Source organism: Rhinatrema bivittatum, chromosome 13 (genome assembly GCF_901001135.1).
Source record: "Rhinatrema bivittatum chromosome 13, aRhiBiv1.1, whole genome shotgun sequence".
In the NCBI taxonomy this organism is placed as follows: domain Eukaryota; kingdom Metazoa; phylum Chordata; class Amphibia; order Gymnophiona; family Rhinatrematidae; genus Rhinatrema; species Rhinatrema bivittatum.
The window spans coordinates 47,135,396-47,154,553 of record NC_042627.1 but is presented as its reverse complement, the minus strand read 5'-3'; the positions used below and the strand labels follow the sequence as shown (position 1 = coordinate 47,154,553).

General features: G+C 52.7%; 1 protein-coding gene across 4 annotated transcripts in view; it reads right to left on the bottom strand.

Annotated features, from left to right (window-relative positions):
* ZNF280D (zinc finger protein 280D) overlaps positions 1-19,158 on the bottom strand; it is a 570,468-nt gene that overhangs the window by 197,246 nt on the left and 354,064 nt on the right. For all 4 annotated transcript variants that reach the window (XR_003852490.1, XM_029575754.1, XM_029575752.1 and 1 more), the window contains one exon: positions 15,570-15,817. Coding sequence is in view for 3 of the 4 variants with exons in the window: in XM_029575754.1 (XP_029431614.1) it covers positions 15,570-15,817 (248 nt within the window). In the remaining variant the exon portion in view is untranslated. The remainder of the gene's footprint in view (positions 1-15,569; positions 15,818-19,158) is intronic.

Here is a 19,158-nt window from a genome sequence, read left to right as displayed (position 1 = left end):
CAAGTGCCGTACCCCCCTGAAAAATTGCATAATATCCGGATGAGAGGAAAGCAGTGAATCATTTCCGTCGTGGAGTAGGGCACCCAAAGCCGCCACCTGAACCCTGGAGTTATACGCGAGCCCCAAGTCCAGACTGCCCTGAAGGAACGAGAGTATCTGTGCCACCGAGGCGCGTGACGGTTGAATGGACCAAGAATCGCACCAATTCTCGAAAACCTTCCAAACCCTTACATACGTAATGGAGGTGGACGTCTTGCGAGCCCACAAGAGGGTCGTAATCACCGGCTCTGGGTAACCTCGACGTCTCAACTTACGCCTCTCAAAAGCCAAGCCGCAAGACAGAAGCGATCTGCCTCCTCGAAAATATGGGACCTTGTCGAAGGAGACGTGAAAGATGCCCGAGACGTACCGGGCCCTCCACCACCAGGTTGAGGAGGTCCCCGAACCACGGACTCCTGGGCCACTCCGGCGCCACCAGAATTACCGGGCCCTGATGAGACTCGATCCTCCGAATCACCTTTCCCACTAGGGGCCACGGAGGGAAAACGTACAAGAGGACCTGACTGGGCCATGGGAGAACCAGAACATCGACCCCGTCCGCGCCGTGCTCCCTTCTCCGGCTGAAGAAGCAGAGCGCCTTCGCATTTGCCGCCGTGGCCATGAGATCCATGTGAGGAGTCCCCCAATGGTTCACGATCAGACTCATTGCTTCCTCGGAGAGCTCCCACTCTCCCGGGTCGAGGTGCTGACGGCTGAGGAAGTCTGCCTGTATGTTGTCCCCGCCTGCAATGTGAGAAGCCGCCAGGCGGAGCAAGTGGATCTCTGCCCACTGCATCAGCTTGTCTGCTTCCCATGCGACATGTCGGCTCCTCGTACCGCCCTGGCGATTGATGTAGGACACCGTGGTTGCATTGTCCGAGAGTATCCTGACTGCTCGATGATGAACCAGATGAAGGAAACCCTTCAGGGCTAAACAGACCGCTCTGGTCTCCAAGCGGTTGATGGGCCACTGTGCCTGAACCGCCGTCCAACGGCCTTGTATAGAGCTGGATCCACAAACCGCCCCCCAGCCTGGCGTCCATGGTGACAACTATCCACTCCGGAATCTCCAGAGACACACCCTGTGCCAGGTGGTGAGGATTCAACCACCAGCTGAGACTGAGGCGAGCCGGTGCCGGAATCGGGAGCACTGCCTGGAAGTCCTGAGACTGGATTCCACCGGGACAACAGGGCCCTCTGGAGGGGACGGAGATGCGCAAAGGCCCACGGGACCAGGTCGATCGTGGAATCCATGGTTCTCAGGGCTTGCAAGTAATCCCTGTCGTGGGTCCCGGAAGCGATGCAAAGCGAAGAATCTGCCCCCACAGCGCCTGGGCTCACTCTGGCTGAAAGGAACACCTTGCCCGCCTTTGTGTCGAAGTGTGCGCCAGAAAATCCAGTGACTGGGATGGTGTAAGGTTGCTCTTGCCGAAGTTGATTATCCACCCCAGGGACCCCCAAGCGTTGCACTACACGTCCCACTGCCTGGAACGCTTGGGCCAGAGATTTCGCCCGAATGAGTCAGTCGTCCAGGTATGGGTGGACCAGGATCCCTTCCCTGCGAAGTTCCGCTGCCACCACCACCATGATCTTTGTAAACACACGTGGCGCTGTCGCCAGGCTGAAGGGCAGGGCTCGGAACTGAAAATGCTGCCCCAGGATCTTGAAGCAAAGATAGCGCTGGCAATCCCAATGAATCGGAATATGGAGGTACGCTTCCGTGAGGTCCAACGAAGCGAGGAATTCCCCTAGGTGGACCGCAGCCAGCACCGAATGGAGGGTTTCCATGCGAAAACGCGGGACCCAGAGGGACTTGTTTACAGTCTTGAGATCCAGAATGGGTCGGAAAACACCCTCCTTCTTCGGCACCACGAAATAGATGGAGTAATGTCCTCGGCCCAGTTCGGAGGCGGGAACCGGAACTATCGCCCCCAACGCCAGAATGCGCTTGAGTGTCTGGCAGACGGCCCTTTTCTTGAGAGGAGAGCCGCAAGGAGAAAGCAGGAACCTGTCCCTGGGCACTCAGGCAAAATCCAACATGTAGCCGTGTCTTAGAATATCCAGGACCCACTGATCCGTCTTGATACGGAGCCACTCTTTGTAGAATAGAGCAATCCGGCCCCCTATCCGTGGGGTCGGATCGTGGGCCCGCCTGGCGTCATTGAGTCGTCTTCGAGGAGGAACCCGGACCCTGGCCCTCCTTGCCGGGCCTGCGCCCTTGAAAGGACCGGTTCCAGTTATGCGAACGAGAGGATGGGGCCCGGGGAGGCTGCTGTTGCTGCCTCGCAGTGCACGCCTGACGCTGGTTCCAGTACCTATTCCTTGCAGAGGGGCCGAAGGAACTAGAGGAGCGAGGCCTATCCTCCGGGAGTTTGTGTACCACATTCTCGTTGAGGGACTTGATGATTTGGTCTAGGTCTTCTCCGAAGAGGAACTTGCCCTTAAAAGGCAGCGACCCTAGGCGAGCTTTAGATGAGGCATCTGCCGACCAATTGCGGAGCCACAAGAGACGACGGGCCGAAACTGCCGCTACCATAGAGAGTGACAAAACTCGGAGAAGGTCATATAGGGCATCCGCCCCGTATGCCACCACGGCCTCCAATCTGTCCGCCTGCTGGGCCTCCGCAGGCGGCAGGCTCTGGGAGGTGAGGAGCTGCTGCACCCAACGAAGGCCCGCTCTCCTGCCGCTAAAGGAGCTACAGATGGCCGCTCGCATCCCCAGCACCGAGACCCTCGAAGACTCTCTTAAGATATACCTCCAGCTTTCTGTCCTGGAGGTCCCTTAATGCCGTGCCGCCCGTAACCGGGATCGTGGTACTCTTTGTGACTGCCGACACGGCGGAATCCACGGCCGATACCTTGAGCAGCTTGAGGAAGTTCTCTGGGAGGGGGTATAGCTTCTCCATCGTCCTACCGACCCGGAGCGTGGCCTCTGGCGTATCCCACTCTCAAGAGATTAACTGTAAGAAGGTGGGATGTGTCGGGAAAGCTTTGGACAGAGGCCTGAGACCCGCCAAGAGCGGGTCCCCCTTCTTCGCCCTGGGATCCGCTTCGACGGGCTCCGGGGGGGGGGGGGGGGGGATCGATGTCCATCTCCTGTAGTATGTAGGGGATAAGGTCATCCAACTCGGCCGCCTGAAAAATGCGGAGGACCCTCGGATCGTCACCCTCCACCTGGGACGCCAGGGTGGGATCATCCCCAGCCAGGGAAGGGTCTTCCCCCTGGGGGGCAAAGGGGCCATCTGGAGCCCCAGGGGGGTCCCTGCATCAGCGAGGACGGCTGGGCACTGCCCTGCGGCTGCAGCTCCCCGAGGGAGGGTCCCGTGCGTGCCAGCTTGGGGGGAAGGGGTCCCGTAAGCAAAGTCAGTGAGAGGTTCCTGCTCTGCAAGAATGCCTGATGCATCAGCATCATAAACTCGGGCGAAAACGAGGGTAGCCCCGAGGTGGTGCCCCACGGAGTTCCCCCCTCATGAGAGGTAGCTCCCTGCTCCATGACCGGCCCGAAAACTGGAGGTGCTGCCGAGATCTGGTCCCCAGGGTCCTGCTCCGAAACGCCGGCCTCATCCTCCGAAAGCAAGATGGCCGCCGTTTCCGCACTCAGCGGGAACGGGGCCTGCCTCTTTCGTGCCACACGGTCCTCCCCGCGGGCGCCTGCACCATCCCCCTGGAGCAAGCTGCCATCGTCGGCTGGCAGACAGCTCGTGCAGAGTCCCTCTCACGAGAGCCGGCTCCCCTGCCGGCTGCAGGCGGAGCAAGGAGCTCTCGGCATCGCCAGACGCCGGGGGGGGGGGGGGGGAGGGGGAAGGAGGTAGGCGGCAGGATTACGCGGCTCAAAGCCTCGCGTCTGAGAAGGCCGGCCCTCGCGGATCTACGCCCCCCCCCCCCCCAACCAACCGGAAGGAGCCGCCGGGGAAAACAGACCTCCCAGCGGCTGGCGGCCCTGGGGAATGGAACGTCGCGGGGCCGCTGGTCGGGAGCGAGAGGGGGTGGGAGGGGCGGCTAGCCCCACTAGCGTGCACCCCAGGGATCCGGCGCGGTCCGGGTCGAGCTGGAACCAAAGGCAAGCTGTAAAGGAAAGAACAACAACACTTACCCCCAAAAACCGGCAGCAAACCGAGAGAGAGAGGGGGAAGCAAGGGGGAAGGAAGAAACAAGCTGAGGAACAGACCTGTCAGCAAGACCCCGCTCCCTTAAGGCGGGTGGCTTCTTCCTTCTATATACTTCTAAATTCTCTTTTTTTTTTGATCCCTCCAAGTAGCCTAGAAAGCCTAAACTCAGGTGCTGGGGACAAACAGTCCCCTGCTCACATCTGCTGGAGTCAGATGATACTGAGGTCTGAGGTAAGGGCAGTGAGGTTATATAGGACCTCCCCCTCCTCGAGTTTCGTTCTGACTCCATCTGCTGGATGGGGGACATAACCCACCGTCTGGACTGATCCTGGTACGTACAGGGAAGGGAAGCTATTAAAGCTGAGGTGGATGCAACAGAGTGTAGTTACACACAGTGCTGTAGTGAGATGCCTGCTGGTTGGTAGGAAAAGAGATACAGACCGTATATTAGGAGGAATAGGTCTGTTTGCCAACTGGAACTCGCAGCTTGGCTCTTGCCACAGAAGGAAAGAGTTAGGTGGAACTCCTATGGAATGTAGTGCAAGCTAGATAGAATGCAAGCGTAGCCTTTCTGTCCAAGAAATGGAAAGAACCCTCTCGCTCTGGTGAGAGAGAGGTGTTGGAAAAAATGGGCAGAGTATATCCTGAGTAAGGTGAGAGGCAACGTCTACCTTAAGAAAAATAGAAAGTTGAACACGTGAAAACCACTCTGTGACGGAGGAACGCAGGGTCAGATGAGTACGTAACTAGAAGTGTGTAACTCATTGACACTGCTAGCAGAAATGACATTTATGAGGGAAGAATTTCCCATGCCAAACTGTGAAATGAGAGGAATGGAAAGGCTCGAATGAAGAACGTATGAGACTTATAAGCATGAAATATAGGTTCCATTCCGTGACTAGTGAAAACAGAGGCGGCTTGATCAGTGGAAAATCCATGGTAAACTGACTCAGAAGGGATGCACCGTAAATCAGGTATCCCCACTCCCAAACAATACACCAATTGGAACAGAAGTGTACGTATGTGGAGGATGTCTGGGGAGCAGAATCCGAGGGAGCAAGAGAAAGAGTGGTGTGGAAAAAGAAAAAAGGGTAATACCCTTTTGAATGCGTCATGTGGTAAATCTTGCCATTTTGAATGGTAGGATTTATGTGTGGAAGGTTTTGTGACGCTACCAGAAACCTGAGAACATCAGTTAGTCTATGATTTGGGACTGACTGGTGAGAAGGTAGATTGGTTACTGATGTGATAGATTGAGAAGTATGGGAAGCATACTGGTCTCGGTCAGGGCGAGGGTTAGAGGAATAGTGAACCCCGTCCCGGTTCAACATTAGAAGAGTGCTGGCTATGAGAGGCAGCAGAAGAGATATATTTAAGAGGCCCTTGATGGAAGAAAAGAAAATTAGGTTCTTACCTTTGATAATTTTCGTTCCTGTAGTACCACGGATCAGTCCAGACTCCTGGGTTTTTGCCCCCTCTCTAGCAGATGGAGACAGAAGTTTACCAACCAAAACTCTGCCTATAACTAGGCTGGTGCCATCTACAGTCTGGCAGTATTACTTAATGTCAAAGCAGATCAAACAATCAAATACTTCCAACTAACTATAGTACAAATAACATCGATACCTGTTCACAACCTCCCAACTGGGAACCGAACCCGAGATATTGAAAACTATGGCATCACATTCTGGCTGAAAACACAAGCTCACACTCGCACCCCACTGCCTCTCCCGGTATCAGCAACACAACAGGGCGGGACTCTGGACTGATCCGTGGTACTACAGGAACGAAAATTATCAAAAGATAAGAACCTAATTTTCTTTTCCCTGTATGTACCCGGCTCAGTCCAGACTCCTGGGATGTACCAGAGCTTACCTTACTTAGGATGGGATCCGGAGATGCCTGCTCTGAGCACTCCTTCTCCAAATCCCGCAAAACCCCCTTGACATCCAGACGATAATGACTAGCAAACGTATGTAAAGACTTCCAGGTTGCTGCCCGACAAATCTCCTCCGTAGAAATATGGTGACATTCAGCCCAGGATGTGGCTTGAGAACGAGTAGAATGAGCCCGAAGACCCAAAGGTAGAGACCACCCCTGTACGAGGTATGCCGAGCTTATGGTCTCCTTCAGCCAACGAGCAATAGTAGTCTTAGAAGCAGCATTACCTCTTCTGGGACCACTCCAAAGGGCGAAAAGATGGACGGACACCCGGAACGCATTGGTCACTTCCAAACAGTGTAAAAGCGTTCGCCGTACATCCAATTTCCGGAGATACTTAGCCAAAGGATCCGAACCATCCACTTGTACAAATGATGGCAGCTCGATCGTCTGGTTCACGTGAAATGAAGAAACTACCTTGGGCAAAAAGGAAGGAACCGTACGCAAAGACACCCCCGACTCTGAAATTCTCAAGAAAGGCTCACGGCACGATAAAGCCTGCAGCTCTGAAATCCGCTGCGCCGAGACAATAGCCACCAAAAACACTACCTTCAGAGTTAAATCCTTTAAGGTGACCTTGCAAATAGGCTTAAAAGGGGCTGCACACAAAGCCTTCAGGACTATGTTCAAATTCTAGGACGGACATGGTTGTCGAAACGGCGGACGTAGATGCTTCGTCCCCCTAAGAAAACGCACTACATCCGGGTGTGCTGCCAACGATGCACCTTGAATTTTCCCGCGCAAGGAACCCAGTGCCGCTACTTGTACCCGCATCGAACTACACGACAGGCCCTTAGACAAGCCCTCTTGTAGGAAAAGAAGGATATCCGACATGGCCGCCCGGGTAGGAACCACGCCGTGAGCCAGACACCAGGAGTCGAACACCTTCCAAACTCTCATAAGGACGTAGAAACCTTCCAAACTCTCATAAGGATGTAGAAACCTTTCGAGACTTCAGCAGGGTGGTCACTATCGCCTCTGCATAACCCTTGGACCTCAACCGCTGCCTCTCAAAAGCCATGCCGCTAGATAAAAGCGATGTACCTGGTCGAAACAAAAGGGACCCTGATGCAGCAGGTCTGGTAGATGTGGAAAGCGCAAGGATTCCTCCACCGCCAAATTCAGCAGATCCGCGAACCACGGACGTTGCCGGGTGTGCCTTGATGCGCCACAACACTCGACCTATGAGCGGCCACGGAGGGAACACATAGAGCAACACATCTGTCGGCCATGGCACCGCCAGAGCGTCCACTCCCTCCGCCACCGTCTCTCGGTGCCGAGCAAAAAATCGAGGAGCTGTCGCATTCTTGAAGGTTGCCATTAGGTCGACTGCGGGTGTGCCCCACCGAGCACAAATGAGCTGAAATGCGTCTCCTGCGAGCTCCCACTCTCCGGGATCCAGCCAATTGCAGCTGAGAAAATCCCCTTGAACATTCTCCACCCTGGCTATGTGGGAGGCTGCCAAGCTGCTCAGATGTTTTTCGGCCCATGCAATCAGTAGTCGAGCTTCGGCTGCTACGGGCTGACTCCTGGTTCCCCCCTGATGATTGATGCAAGCCACCATGGCACGTTGTCCGATAAGATCCTGACAGACTGACCTCGGATGAGCAGAAGGAACTCCAACAGAGCCAGCCGGACCACTCTGGTCTCCAGGCGATTTATGGACCAAGAAGCCTCCTGTGAGGACCATTGTCCCTGCACCGACCTGTACAGGCAGACCGCTCCCCAACTGTAAAGGCTGGCGTCCGTGGTGACCACTGTCCACGACGGAATCTCCAGTGGAACTCCTCGACTCAAGTTGGCTGGAGACAACCACCAATCCATGCTGTCCCTGGCCGCCTGAATCAAGGGTAACGGCAGACGAAAGTCCTCCGACACTGGGTTCCAACGGGAGAGCAATGCTGACTGTAAGGGCCGCATATGCGCGAACGCCCAAGGAACCAATTCCAGTGTGGAAGTCATTGATCCCAACACTTGTAAATAGTCCCAGACGATGGGTAGTGGATTGGATAACAATTTTCGAACCTGTGTCTGCAACTTGAACATGCGTTCCTGTGTGAGAGACACCGTGCCCTGGCGGGTGTCGAACAACGCATCCAAAAACTCCAGTGACTGCGACGGCATCAGATGACTCTTGGCTACATTTACTATCCAACCGAAAGAACGCAACAATTGGAGCACTCGCTGAATCGCTGCCTGACATAGGGTCTCCGACTTGGCCCGAATCAACCAATCATCCAGATAGGGGTGTACCAACAACCCTTCCCGTCGCAGCTGGGCCGCTACCACTACCATGATCTTGGTGAACGTTCGGGGAGCCGTTGCCAGGCTGAATGGGAGCGCCTGAAACTGAAAATGCTGCCCCAGCACTGCGAACCGGAGAAACTGTTGGTGCTCTGCCCATATGCCTATGTGTAGATACGCTTCCGTGAGGTCCAGGGAGTCCAGAAACTCCCCCTGCCTCACGGAAGCGATCACTGACCGCAAGGTTTCCATCCGAAACCGCGGGATTCACAGGCATCTGTTGACACTTTTTAGGTCGAGTATAGGGCGAAAGGTTCCTTCTTTCTTCGGCACTACGAAGTAAATGGAATAACGGCCCCTGCGGAGCTCATTGGGTGGAACTGGAATGATCGCGCCAAGATCTCTGAGCCGCCCCAGTGTCGTCCTTACCGCCCGACACTTTTCTGAAAAACCGCAAGGCGACACCAGGAAGCACTGACGTGGCCGGTGTAAAAAATCTAACTCGTAACCGTGCCTTATCACCTCCAGGACCCACTGATCCGAAGTGATCCTAGTCCACTCCTCGTAAAACCGACTCAACCTTCCGCCGATTCTGGGTACCAAGGAGCGGACCGACCGCACATCATTGTGCAGGCTTACCCCCCTGCACACTCTGACTGGCTCCAGGACGACCGAAACGGCGCCCACGAAAGGACTGCGAATAAGCCTGTTGCTGGTTTGCGCTGTGCCGAAAGGAAGACGCTGAGCCCCGAGAGGTTCTAGAACGACGACAGCCTCGAAAGCGAGAACGAGAAGCTGCAACGCCCTTGGTCCTTGGTCTATCTTCTGGAAGCCGATGCACCTTATTCTCTCCCAAGGACTCAATCAGATCTTCTAACTCCTTGCCAAATAACAGTCTACCCTTAAAGGGCAATGAACCCAAGCGGGCCTTAGAAGTCACATCCGCCGCCCAATGACGGAGCCACAGCAGACGATGCGCCGCCACCGCGTACACCATTGTCCTGGCCGAAGTGCAAAGCAGGTCATAAAAGGCGTCAGCACTATAGGCAATGACCGCTTCCAAACGCACCGCCTGACGTGCCTCCTCAGGCGACAGGGACTCATTGCCCAGAAGTTGTTGCGCCCAACGAAGGCCAATCCGTAAGGAAAAATTACTGCAAATGGCTTTCTGCATACCTAACGCCGAGACCTCGAAGATCCTCTTGAGCTGAATCTCCAACTTCCTGTCCTGTAAGTCCTTGAGCGCGGTGCCCCCGGTGACCGGAATGGTGGTCTTCTTCGTGACCGCCGCTACTGCCGAATCTATCTTTGGCATACGTAACATCTCCAGGGCGTCTTCCGGCAAAGGATATAGCTTATCCATCGCCTTCGCCACCTTCATCCCTAAATCAGGCATATCCCATTCCTTAAAAATCAGATCCGAAGCAGAAAAATGTAATGGGAAGGCTGAAGGAGGACCCCGAAGTCCCAAGACGACCGGGTCCGTCACACCGGGCTGGGACTCCTCCTGTGGTAATTGCATTCCCAATTCTCCCAAGATTTCCGGGATAAGGGGCCCCAGCTCATCTTTTCTGAACAACTGATCACCTTCGGGTCATCCCCCTCTGTCCCGTGGGAAACTCAGGAATCTGTGGCCTCCTGATCTCCGTCCCCATCAGGGACGGGACATCCTGATCCCCTGCGTGCCCCTCCGGCTCATCTGACTCCGTGGTGGAGTCCGGGTCACCCCTGACAGTCGGGGCACGAAGGGGCCGGGATCTGGCCGGGCCCTCTGGCTCTGAGGCGGACCTCGACCGCTTACCCGCTCTAGGCCCTGAGGCCGGAGCCGCGGTCTCCTGGGGCCTCTTCCTGGCTAGCCTCCGGGCCTTAAATGCTTTGTGCATGAGGAGGACAAACTCGGACCCAAAGGATGAGTCCGAGGATGCTCCATCCTCATCCCCCTCAGAAGGCCTACTGCCACTGGGACCCACTGGCCAGGCAGGAGTGTCCCCTGCAGAAACCCTGAGCTGCGGGGACAAACACGGAGGAGGGTCGTCCTCCCCCCCATCCGCCAGCACCACGTTCGACTCAGACCCCTGAGGAGGAAAAATGGCCACCGTTCCCGCCGAAAAGGACGGGAGGAGTCAAAATGGCGCCCGCTCCCAGGTGCCCCGGAGGCGGGCCGGCGCCGACCGTTGCTCTGCTCGCTGTGGACTCAGCGCGAGACTGCTTCGCCCCCCGGGTCCCTAGTTGGATTGCCGAACCCCCCTCACCTCCGAAACACAGGAGGAACACAGGCTGTCCCTGGACAGCCGCGCCGCCGCGGACCCGCAGGCCCGACACGCCGCCCGTCGCAGCATGCCTTGCTTCGGAGGGAGGGAGAGGGAGAGAAAAAAGAAAGAAAATGAAAGGAAACAAGCCCCCAAAGCGGCGAATCAGCGCCCAGACCTCCCCAAAGAGAAAGCTACAAGCAAACAGGCAAACAAAACTTTTTTTTTTTTTTCCAAAACTTTACTGATTCCCTCGGGTCCGGGGCCAGCCGGGAGGAGCAAACTGGACACCCCGGTGTCCCCCCTAGCGTTGATGGTGCGCTGGAACGTGGGGCTCCCCCACTCATCAGCGGCCTCAGAACCAGAAAGGATGGTCCCCTCAGGATCTCGCAACCATCTGGGAGGCGGACGTAGGGACCAGCAGGCAAGCCTCCGCGGTCCCTACCCTTTTTTTTTTTTTTTTAACACTATCTACCACCTAAAACTTAGGATCCAGCACAGACCGTAGGTTTTGCACCTCCTCCACCTGCTAGGAGACAGAAGAATACTGCCAGACTGTAGGTGGCACCAGCCTAGTTATAGGCGGAGTTTTGGTTGGTAAACTTCTGTCTCCATCTGCTAGAGGGGGGGGCAAAACCCAGGAGTCTGGACTGATCCGGGTACGTACAGGGAAAGGCATCCATGGGAACGCATTGGAAACATGCGTAAGGAGTAGAATCTGTGCACCGTATGGTTCGATTCAGACACAGAGGGCAAGTTTGATTGACCTCAGCGTTAGAAGATTTTTCCCTTTACACATGTAGTCGGAGACCATTCGAGAGGATAGAAACCTACATGGAGAAGGTCTGTTAGTGCGTTCAGAAAATCTCTTAGATGAGTGGCCCAAGGATGCATGAAGTGAGCAAGGACAAAGGATAGAGCTGTGCAGCTTCTCAACAGGGCAGCTAAGGTAATGCGTGCTTGTGTGTTAGAAAGCACATTGTCCCTATGCTGTCTGTCTGTATGCGCAAAGGTTTGTTGCAGAGGCAGTATTGGAAGGCATAAGGATACCACTCATGGCTACAAGCTTCAGGAAGTTTATGAGAAAACTGTGCCTGGAGTGGATAGACGCATATAGGGTTGGGAAGCTTTTAGGCCAAACTTTACAACCCTGAGTAAATGCGAACATGAGCAGAATCAGACTAGGTTTTGGTTCTAGATCTGGAATATGGATGAGGGACGAAAGCGGTTGCACAGCTTAGACCCACTAATATTGGAATTTCACTGAATGTAACCCATAGCAGTTTTCTATGAGGAAAGTGCATAGTGAAAAAATTCCATAGCCCAACAATGAAGAATTGAGGGCCTGAGGTAATAGAAGATGCATGCAGGGACATGTAAGAATTTATTAGAATGTCTGCGGAGCTCCTTGCATGGACTGACTGTGGTTGTGCAGTTGTCCATGCAAGGAAAGGAGTGAATGATGTTGCAGTCCACAGAGAAACAGCATTCACCAATAGTGATTCAATGAAATACTTCGGCTGCCAAAGCTGATGCCAGCGGCAGAGTTGTTGACTCACCATAAAGCACTTGGAAAGATTAGAGTAATGTACTTACTGCAATCTGGAAGCATGGAAACGAGAGTTACCATTTTACCTGTGACTTCTGAAGGAAGTTGGTACTTCTGAGGTCCAGGATGTGCGGAGAGTAACTACTTTCTGTTGAAAGAAAGAATAGTGTAATTAAAACTCCCCGACCCCTCTCCCTTCCCCCCCTATGCGCTTCGTAGCGCTTGGGGGACTGTACCGGGACTTTGGTACAAGGTGGGGTGGCCGCTCTGATATCTGGCCAGATGGGAGACCAGGGGGTGTCCCAGTGGAAGGGCTGAAAGTAATCTGGATATCATGTGAGCGGTAAAGTCGTACCCGCATTTCTGTGTGCTGTACAAGGCGACACTGAGACCTGACGTCAGGCTCCAAGCTGGACTTGTACTTGAGGCAATATTTGCTGAAGCTCGTGTTTAGCAGATCAGCGAACACACCTGAACTTTGGTTTTGAAGCAGGAACCAGAGGACAGAGCATTAATCAGTACAGAGCCTCATTGCTGGAAAGGGGAGGAAGCCCTGACGCAATCCCAAAGAAATGATAGAGGGATTCTCTTGGTATTGTGGCTAACATAGCTAGCATAGCGATATGTGACACTAATACAGTTCTTGAAGGCACATGACCCAGAACTTTTCGAACCATGTGGTCCGAATTAGAGAACACATCTCAAAGGGAATGCCGCAGAAGCGGGTACTTATCATCCGACGTGGATCGCCGCAGGACGAGCCGGTGAAGATTGCTGGCTCCGATCTCCGGAGTCCTCGACGGGTAGGCCATGGACGTAAACGTCCGCCTCACTCTGAAACTTGGTATGGTGGCACAGGTACAGAGGAGACAGGCCAGGCGTGATTGGCATTTCGACTGCTATTGAAAACAGAGGGCCAGAATCCCGCACCACTTGACGGTGGGACACGCCGGGAACAGGGGAGCCGATTAACGAGCTCATGATCCCCTCCCTCGTCGCAGCGGCTCAATGTGTCGTGACGCCAATGCAGATCACCCAGGGCTGCTAAAACTGTACGGATCAGTGCTGATGGCAGTGGTGATGTTGCTCTGCCCGAGCATTGTCCAGCATCGAGAAGGATAGCACTGATGTGCTGGATGGCGTCAGCGGCGGACGATCACTGTGTCGGCGACGATGGGTGCCACGGTGCTCGGCCCGGTCTTTCCCCAGCGCCGAGATGGAAGCCCTCGCTGTCAGGGATGGCGATCGATGACGGGTTGTCAGCACGCCTGCTCTGCTAATAAGGGGCTTGAAAAAGAACCCAAAGCATGGAGCATTGTGTGCAGGCGAGGGCATTACATGGCGGTGCTATGTCGGTATTGACGGTATCGATGGCAGCCGAAGTGGCCTCGAGGGCATCGTCAAAATTGGATATGAAAAAACGTCGATGACTCGGCCAGAGTAATGATGCCAGTGATGGAGCACTGACAGCATCGGCATAGGTATCTATGGAAACGATGTGGCATCGAATAGTCGAGAAAAACATCGTCATTATCGAAAAGAGATACCAGCATCGACGGAGTCGATGACCGCATCGACAGGAACGTTGAAGACACCGAAGGGAACGATGTGGGTGTCGAGGGCATCGATGTATGGGGGCGGGCACCGATGTCCTCAGTGGCATAGCCACGGGCATCGACAGTATGGCCACGGACGTTGACGGTATCGATTGGACCGACTCAGGTAGCAAATGTGTGCGTGGAATCGGCGCCACGGACAGGGGTGTCGATGGCAGCGACCTGGGCACCGATGGAATCGATGTTGGCATGGATGTCCATCGATGGAGACCACCCGGCCATCGATGTCCATCGATGGAGACCACCCGGCCATCGATGTCCATCGATGGAGACCACCCGGCCATCGATGTCCATCGATGGAATGGGTCCTGGCATCGATGACCATCGATGCCCATCGATGGAAAGGCTCTGGACCTTGATGGAAAGACTCTGGACATCGATGGTATCCATAATTTAAGGGATGGCATCGAGGAAAGTGACCCGGGCAACGGTGGCATCAACCCGAGTATGGATGGCAGCGACGAGACAAAGTGTGCGTCAAGGGCATTCACCCGGGTAAGGCAGCACCGAAGGAGCCCAAGGAAAAAACAGCGCGAAGGAGTAAAAAACCTGGCAGCACTGATAGAAACGATGCAGGGAGAATGGCATCAGGGTACCGCGGGGGAGGGGTACTAATGGCACCTAAAAATCCAGGGCGGTCTGAGGAGGGGTACCTACGGTAGCAATGGGGCATCGACTGTGCGAGGGTACTGGGGAACAAAGGACCCGAAACTAAAAGGGCCCTGGCGGTAACGGAAACCGTTGAGGTTCCTGTCCCACTAGCGCAGGCTATGTGTAGCTAACTGAAAAAATAGGAAGAGGGAGGCCTCAGTCAGTTAGCAGGCCAGAAGGTGACAGGAACCGACCGAAAAAATAAGTCAAAGTACTCACCGAGCGTCGTAAAAACGTACGCGGAGGGAAACCCATGCAGGGAAAAGTGTCTATTGAAGTAAAAAGTAAAGTGTTTCCATGAGGAAAAAAGTTAAAATTTCCTCACAGAGCTCCAACCGCTATGCTTACTGCAGAGCGGAAAAAAGAAGACTGAGGGAGACACCTGTGGCTCATAGGGATAATTGCAGGCTGAGCATGCTCAGTGCACTCAGTGTGCCAGTGTCAGTCAAAGCTTTGTGGAAACTTTGACAGAAGAGTTTTCCGTACAGGGCTCCATTGTGTGATGTCACTCATTTGTGAGGACTACCATCCTGCTTGTCCTGTGAGAAAACACTACTCTCAATTCCTAAAAATTTTTTTGTCTTATTTGTCACCTTTAAGGGCTGCCCTGGGTGTTGGTCTCTGTGTATTGGAAGTCCTTGGGGAGATGGGAGGAGGGTGGACTTTGTAGGTGCTGGGCTTTTACTCTATTAGTCAATGAGGAGGAGGGATGATTTTGAAGGGGGTGTTTTACTGATTTTTGTTTAATTATATATTTGTATAAGTTATTGACACTGCTGACCTTTTTCCTTGTGGCATAGGTACTATTCTGCTTTTAATTTACTTGAATAGTTGCCTTGGAAATTCTAATTTCCTTTAATAAAAAGCATCATTTTAATTTTGACTTTAATGGAGGAACAGTGTGGGTGAGAATGATAATGGTGGCAAATGGTAATAGCCTCCCACACCGATCTCTCAATCAGCCCAAGGGTAGCTGAGGAGGATCCCAAACCCTCAGCTACCCTCCAGCTCCATTGGACTCAAAGTGGTTCCGCTTAAAAAAAATTAGCAAAATATTAGCAAAAGATCACTGGACTAGATGGATCATTGGTCCTCTATATTTTCTACAATCTAACCAACTATGTAAGTCAACATCCAAAAAACATTTTTGTTATTTATTTGTAAAAGGTACCTTAAATTCTGTAATGCTGTATTAACAATTCTGCGTTTCTTTGAATTTGTTGAGGATGATTGTTTCTTCTGTACATTAGGTGGCTGAGATTTTGCCGGACTTGCATTAGATTTGGTTGCAGGAATATGACATTTAGTGGTGGTATTTTTAGTTTTTGGAGACAGCTGGATGGTGGAGGTGCTTGTGGCAAAGGAAGATGTGGAAGAAGATCCTGCAGGAAGGGGCCCAACAGATGCTCGAATAGTAACCTAGCAAAATGCAAAATATCTCACTTACATTTCTTTTTTTCCATAATATGAAACTTGTTAAAAAAGCATCTCAACCTATCGAACTGAAAAGCCAGTAAGTCTTAAAGGTTTCTCTAAGAGCAATTTCATAATTTGCAAATGAGATAATAAACTTTTTTCTAATGTTATTTTCTCCAAGTTGAATTCCACAGCATGCCAGGAAACTGCAAGTTGTCTTCTCAGTAGTATGCAAAGTCCACCTATTTATAATATTGTTAGTAACCTCTGGATTGGTCATTTCTGGTTTAAAAATGATATGTCTGCTCTGCTTCAGAACTTCAATTCTGCAAACTGGGCATTCAAAATAGTGCAGCATCCTCAACCCTTACTAACCCAAGCAAAAGGAGTAGAAAGGAAGAAGTAACGTTTCTCCTATGAGCTGTCCTTGGGCCATAATGCTGGCATAAAGAAAAATTGGTTCTTACCTACTAATTTTCGTTCCTGAAGTACCAAGGATCAGTCCAGGTGAGTGGGTTTTTGCATCCGTATCAGCAGATGGAGGCAGAGAACAAAACTTTGAGGCACTGCTACATAACAGAGAGTGCCACCTGCAATCCCTCAGTATTGACCTGTACCCAAGCCAAGATATCTACCTTAACAAAACCCCCAATAAACCTTGGGCAAACAGAGACAAAGTTGGAGCCCCCACAAACTAGGCCCCCTTGACTAAACAAAACATATATCAACTATGTACAGTTTTCATCACTCTGATCAAATCAAATGTCAGCTCAATCAGCATAGTCATCTCCAGAAGCAAAGACATCTTTCGTCAGAAGGGGGACAGGTCTCTGGACTGATCCGTGGTACTTCAGGAACGAAAATTAGCAGTTAAGAACCAATTTTCCTTTCCTGTTCATACCCCGGATCAGTCTAGATGACTTGGATGTATCCAAGCCCCTCTATTCTGGGCAGGAACCTGAAACACCTGCATGCAATATGCTCACCCAAACATCACTTCCTCTGGAGTGTGCACAGCTAAACAATAATGTTTGGTGAAAGTGTGGACGGAAGACTACGTCGCTGCACAACAGAACTCCTGCAGAGAAAGCAGTTGAAACACCACCTATGAGGTCACCTACGCGCTAGTGGAATGCACTCAACCCCTCCGGCACCGCCCAGCCCTTGCAGATTAAAGCCGAAGCTATCGTCTCCTTTAACCAGCAAGCAATTGTACCTTTGGAAGCCTTATTTCCCTTCTTTGTTCCGTTGAACAGGACAAACAGATGATCCAATCTCCAAAAGGGATTTGTCTTCTTGAGATATTGAAAAAGGATACAACGCATGTCCAGTAATTGAAGTTCTCTAGCCATAGAAGAATTGGCTGCTAAGTTTGAAAAGGCAGTAAGCTGAGCCTCCTGATTAAAGTGAAAAGAGGAGCCTACCTTTGGCAAAAAGGGTGGAACCGTTCGTAAAGAGACTCCATTGTCTGAAAAACAGAGGAAAGGGTCCCTACAAGACAACGCTTGCAACTCAGAAATTCGCTTAGCCGAACAGATAGCCAGCCATAGGAAAACAGTCTTCAAGGTTAAATCCTTCAATGATGCCCTCTGCATTGGCTCAAAAGGGGGCCCACATAGCACTTGAACTACATTCAAATTCCATGCCAGGATCTTTCGCACCGGAGGACGCAGATGCTTTGCCCCACTCAGGAAACAAGCCACATCCGGATGAGACACCAGCGGCTTTCCATGAATCCTGCCATGCAGGGAACCCAAAGCTGCTACCTGGACCCAAATGGAATTATATGCTAACCCCTTTGATAACCCACACTGCAGAAATTCCAAGATCTGCGGCACATCCACCTCTAAGGGCTGTATTCTATTCAGCAAACACCAGGATTCGAACACTCTCCACTTCCGGACATAACCTATTGAAGTGTAAGACCTTCCTTGCCTGAGGCAAAGTTGCAATCGCCGGCTCCAAATATCCCTGCAAACTGAGCTGCCACCATTCAAAAGCCAGGCCGCTAGACAGATGCGATCATCACAGTCTGAAAATACAGGTCCTTGATAAAGTAACCCTGAGAGATGAGCCATAGGAAAGCAAGATGCAGAAGGTCCGCAAACCACAGTCGCTGCGGCCACTCGGGAACCACCAGAATCACCCTGCCTGTCTGAGTTTCGATGCGCTGCAGCATCCATCCTACGAGTGGCCATGGAGGAAACACGTACAGCAAGAGGTGTGTCGGCCACAGTTGGACGAGAACGTTGATGCCCTCCTATCTGACCTCCAGTTTGCGACTGAAAAAGTGATCCGTTTTCGCATTTGCCGGAGTCGCCATGAGGTCTATCCCTGGTTTGCCCCACCTTGCTTGCAGCAAGGTGAAGGCTTCCGCTGATATCTCCAGATGTTTCTCCACCCACAGGAACAGCTCCTGTGCTTTCAACGCCACTAGACGACTCTTTGTACTGCCCTGACGAATGATGTACGCTACTGTCGTTGCATTGTCAGAGAATATCTGCACTGATTTGCCCCGAATGAGCGTAAGAAACGCCACCAAGGCCTTGTGTACTACATTGGTTTCCAGTCGATTGATTGACTAAGCTGCCTCCTCTGGCGACCACTGTCCATTGGCCAATTTCCCCAGGCAAATCACCCCCCATCCAGAGAAGTTGGCATCAGTGGTTACAAGTACCCAGTTGGGCATTTCCAGATCCATTCCCCTCTCAAGATTGTGCCATGACAGCAACCTCAAGAGACTGTACTTGGTATTCTGTGGCAATGGTAATGGAAGCTGAAATTCCTCCTTTCTTGTACATACCCCAGATCAGTCCAGATCAGCGGTTCTCAACTGGTGAGTTGCGACACACTAGTGTGTCGCCAAGCACTGGCTGCTGTGTCGCGTGCTCCCGGCCTCTCCCGCTGCTCTTTCTTCCCTGCTGCTGTTGCCGCCGGGCTATCAACACGTTCAAGCCCAGTGGGAACGGCAGCAGTGCTAAAAAAAAAAAGCTGTGGCACCCGCGGCTGGCCTTTTCTTCTTCCCGCGCGCCCCCGTGACCCGGAACAGGAAGTGATACACGGTGCGCAGGAAGAAGAAAGAGCCGTGCCGCGTGATAAAGTAGCAGCGGCGGCTGCAGCATCGGTCCCTGAGTAATTGAAGCAGATGGTAATCGGGAAAGGAGAGAGCAGCAGGAGCCTCCCGCGGTCGATGGAATTCTTCCTTCTTGGCCTGCGGGGGCTGGAGGAGGAGGCTGCTGCAGCTACCATTTGTGCTCGGGGAGGGGCGGGGAAGAGGAAGTGAGTGAGAGAAAGAAGCAGCCAGCGTGTGATTGAGAGAAACTGGTCAGAGAGCTGATGTATGT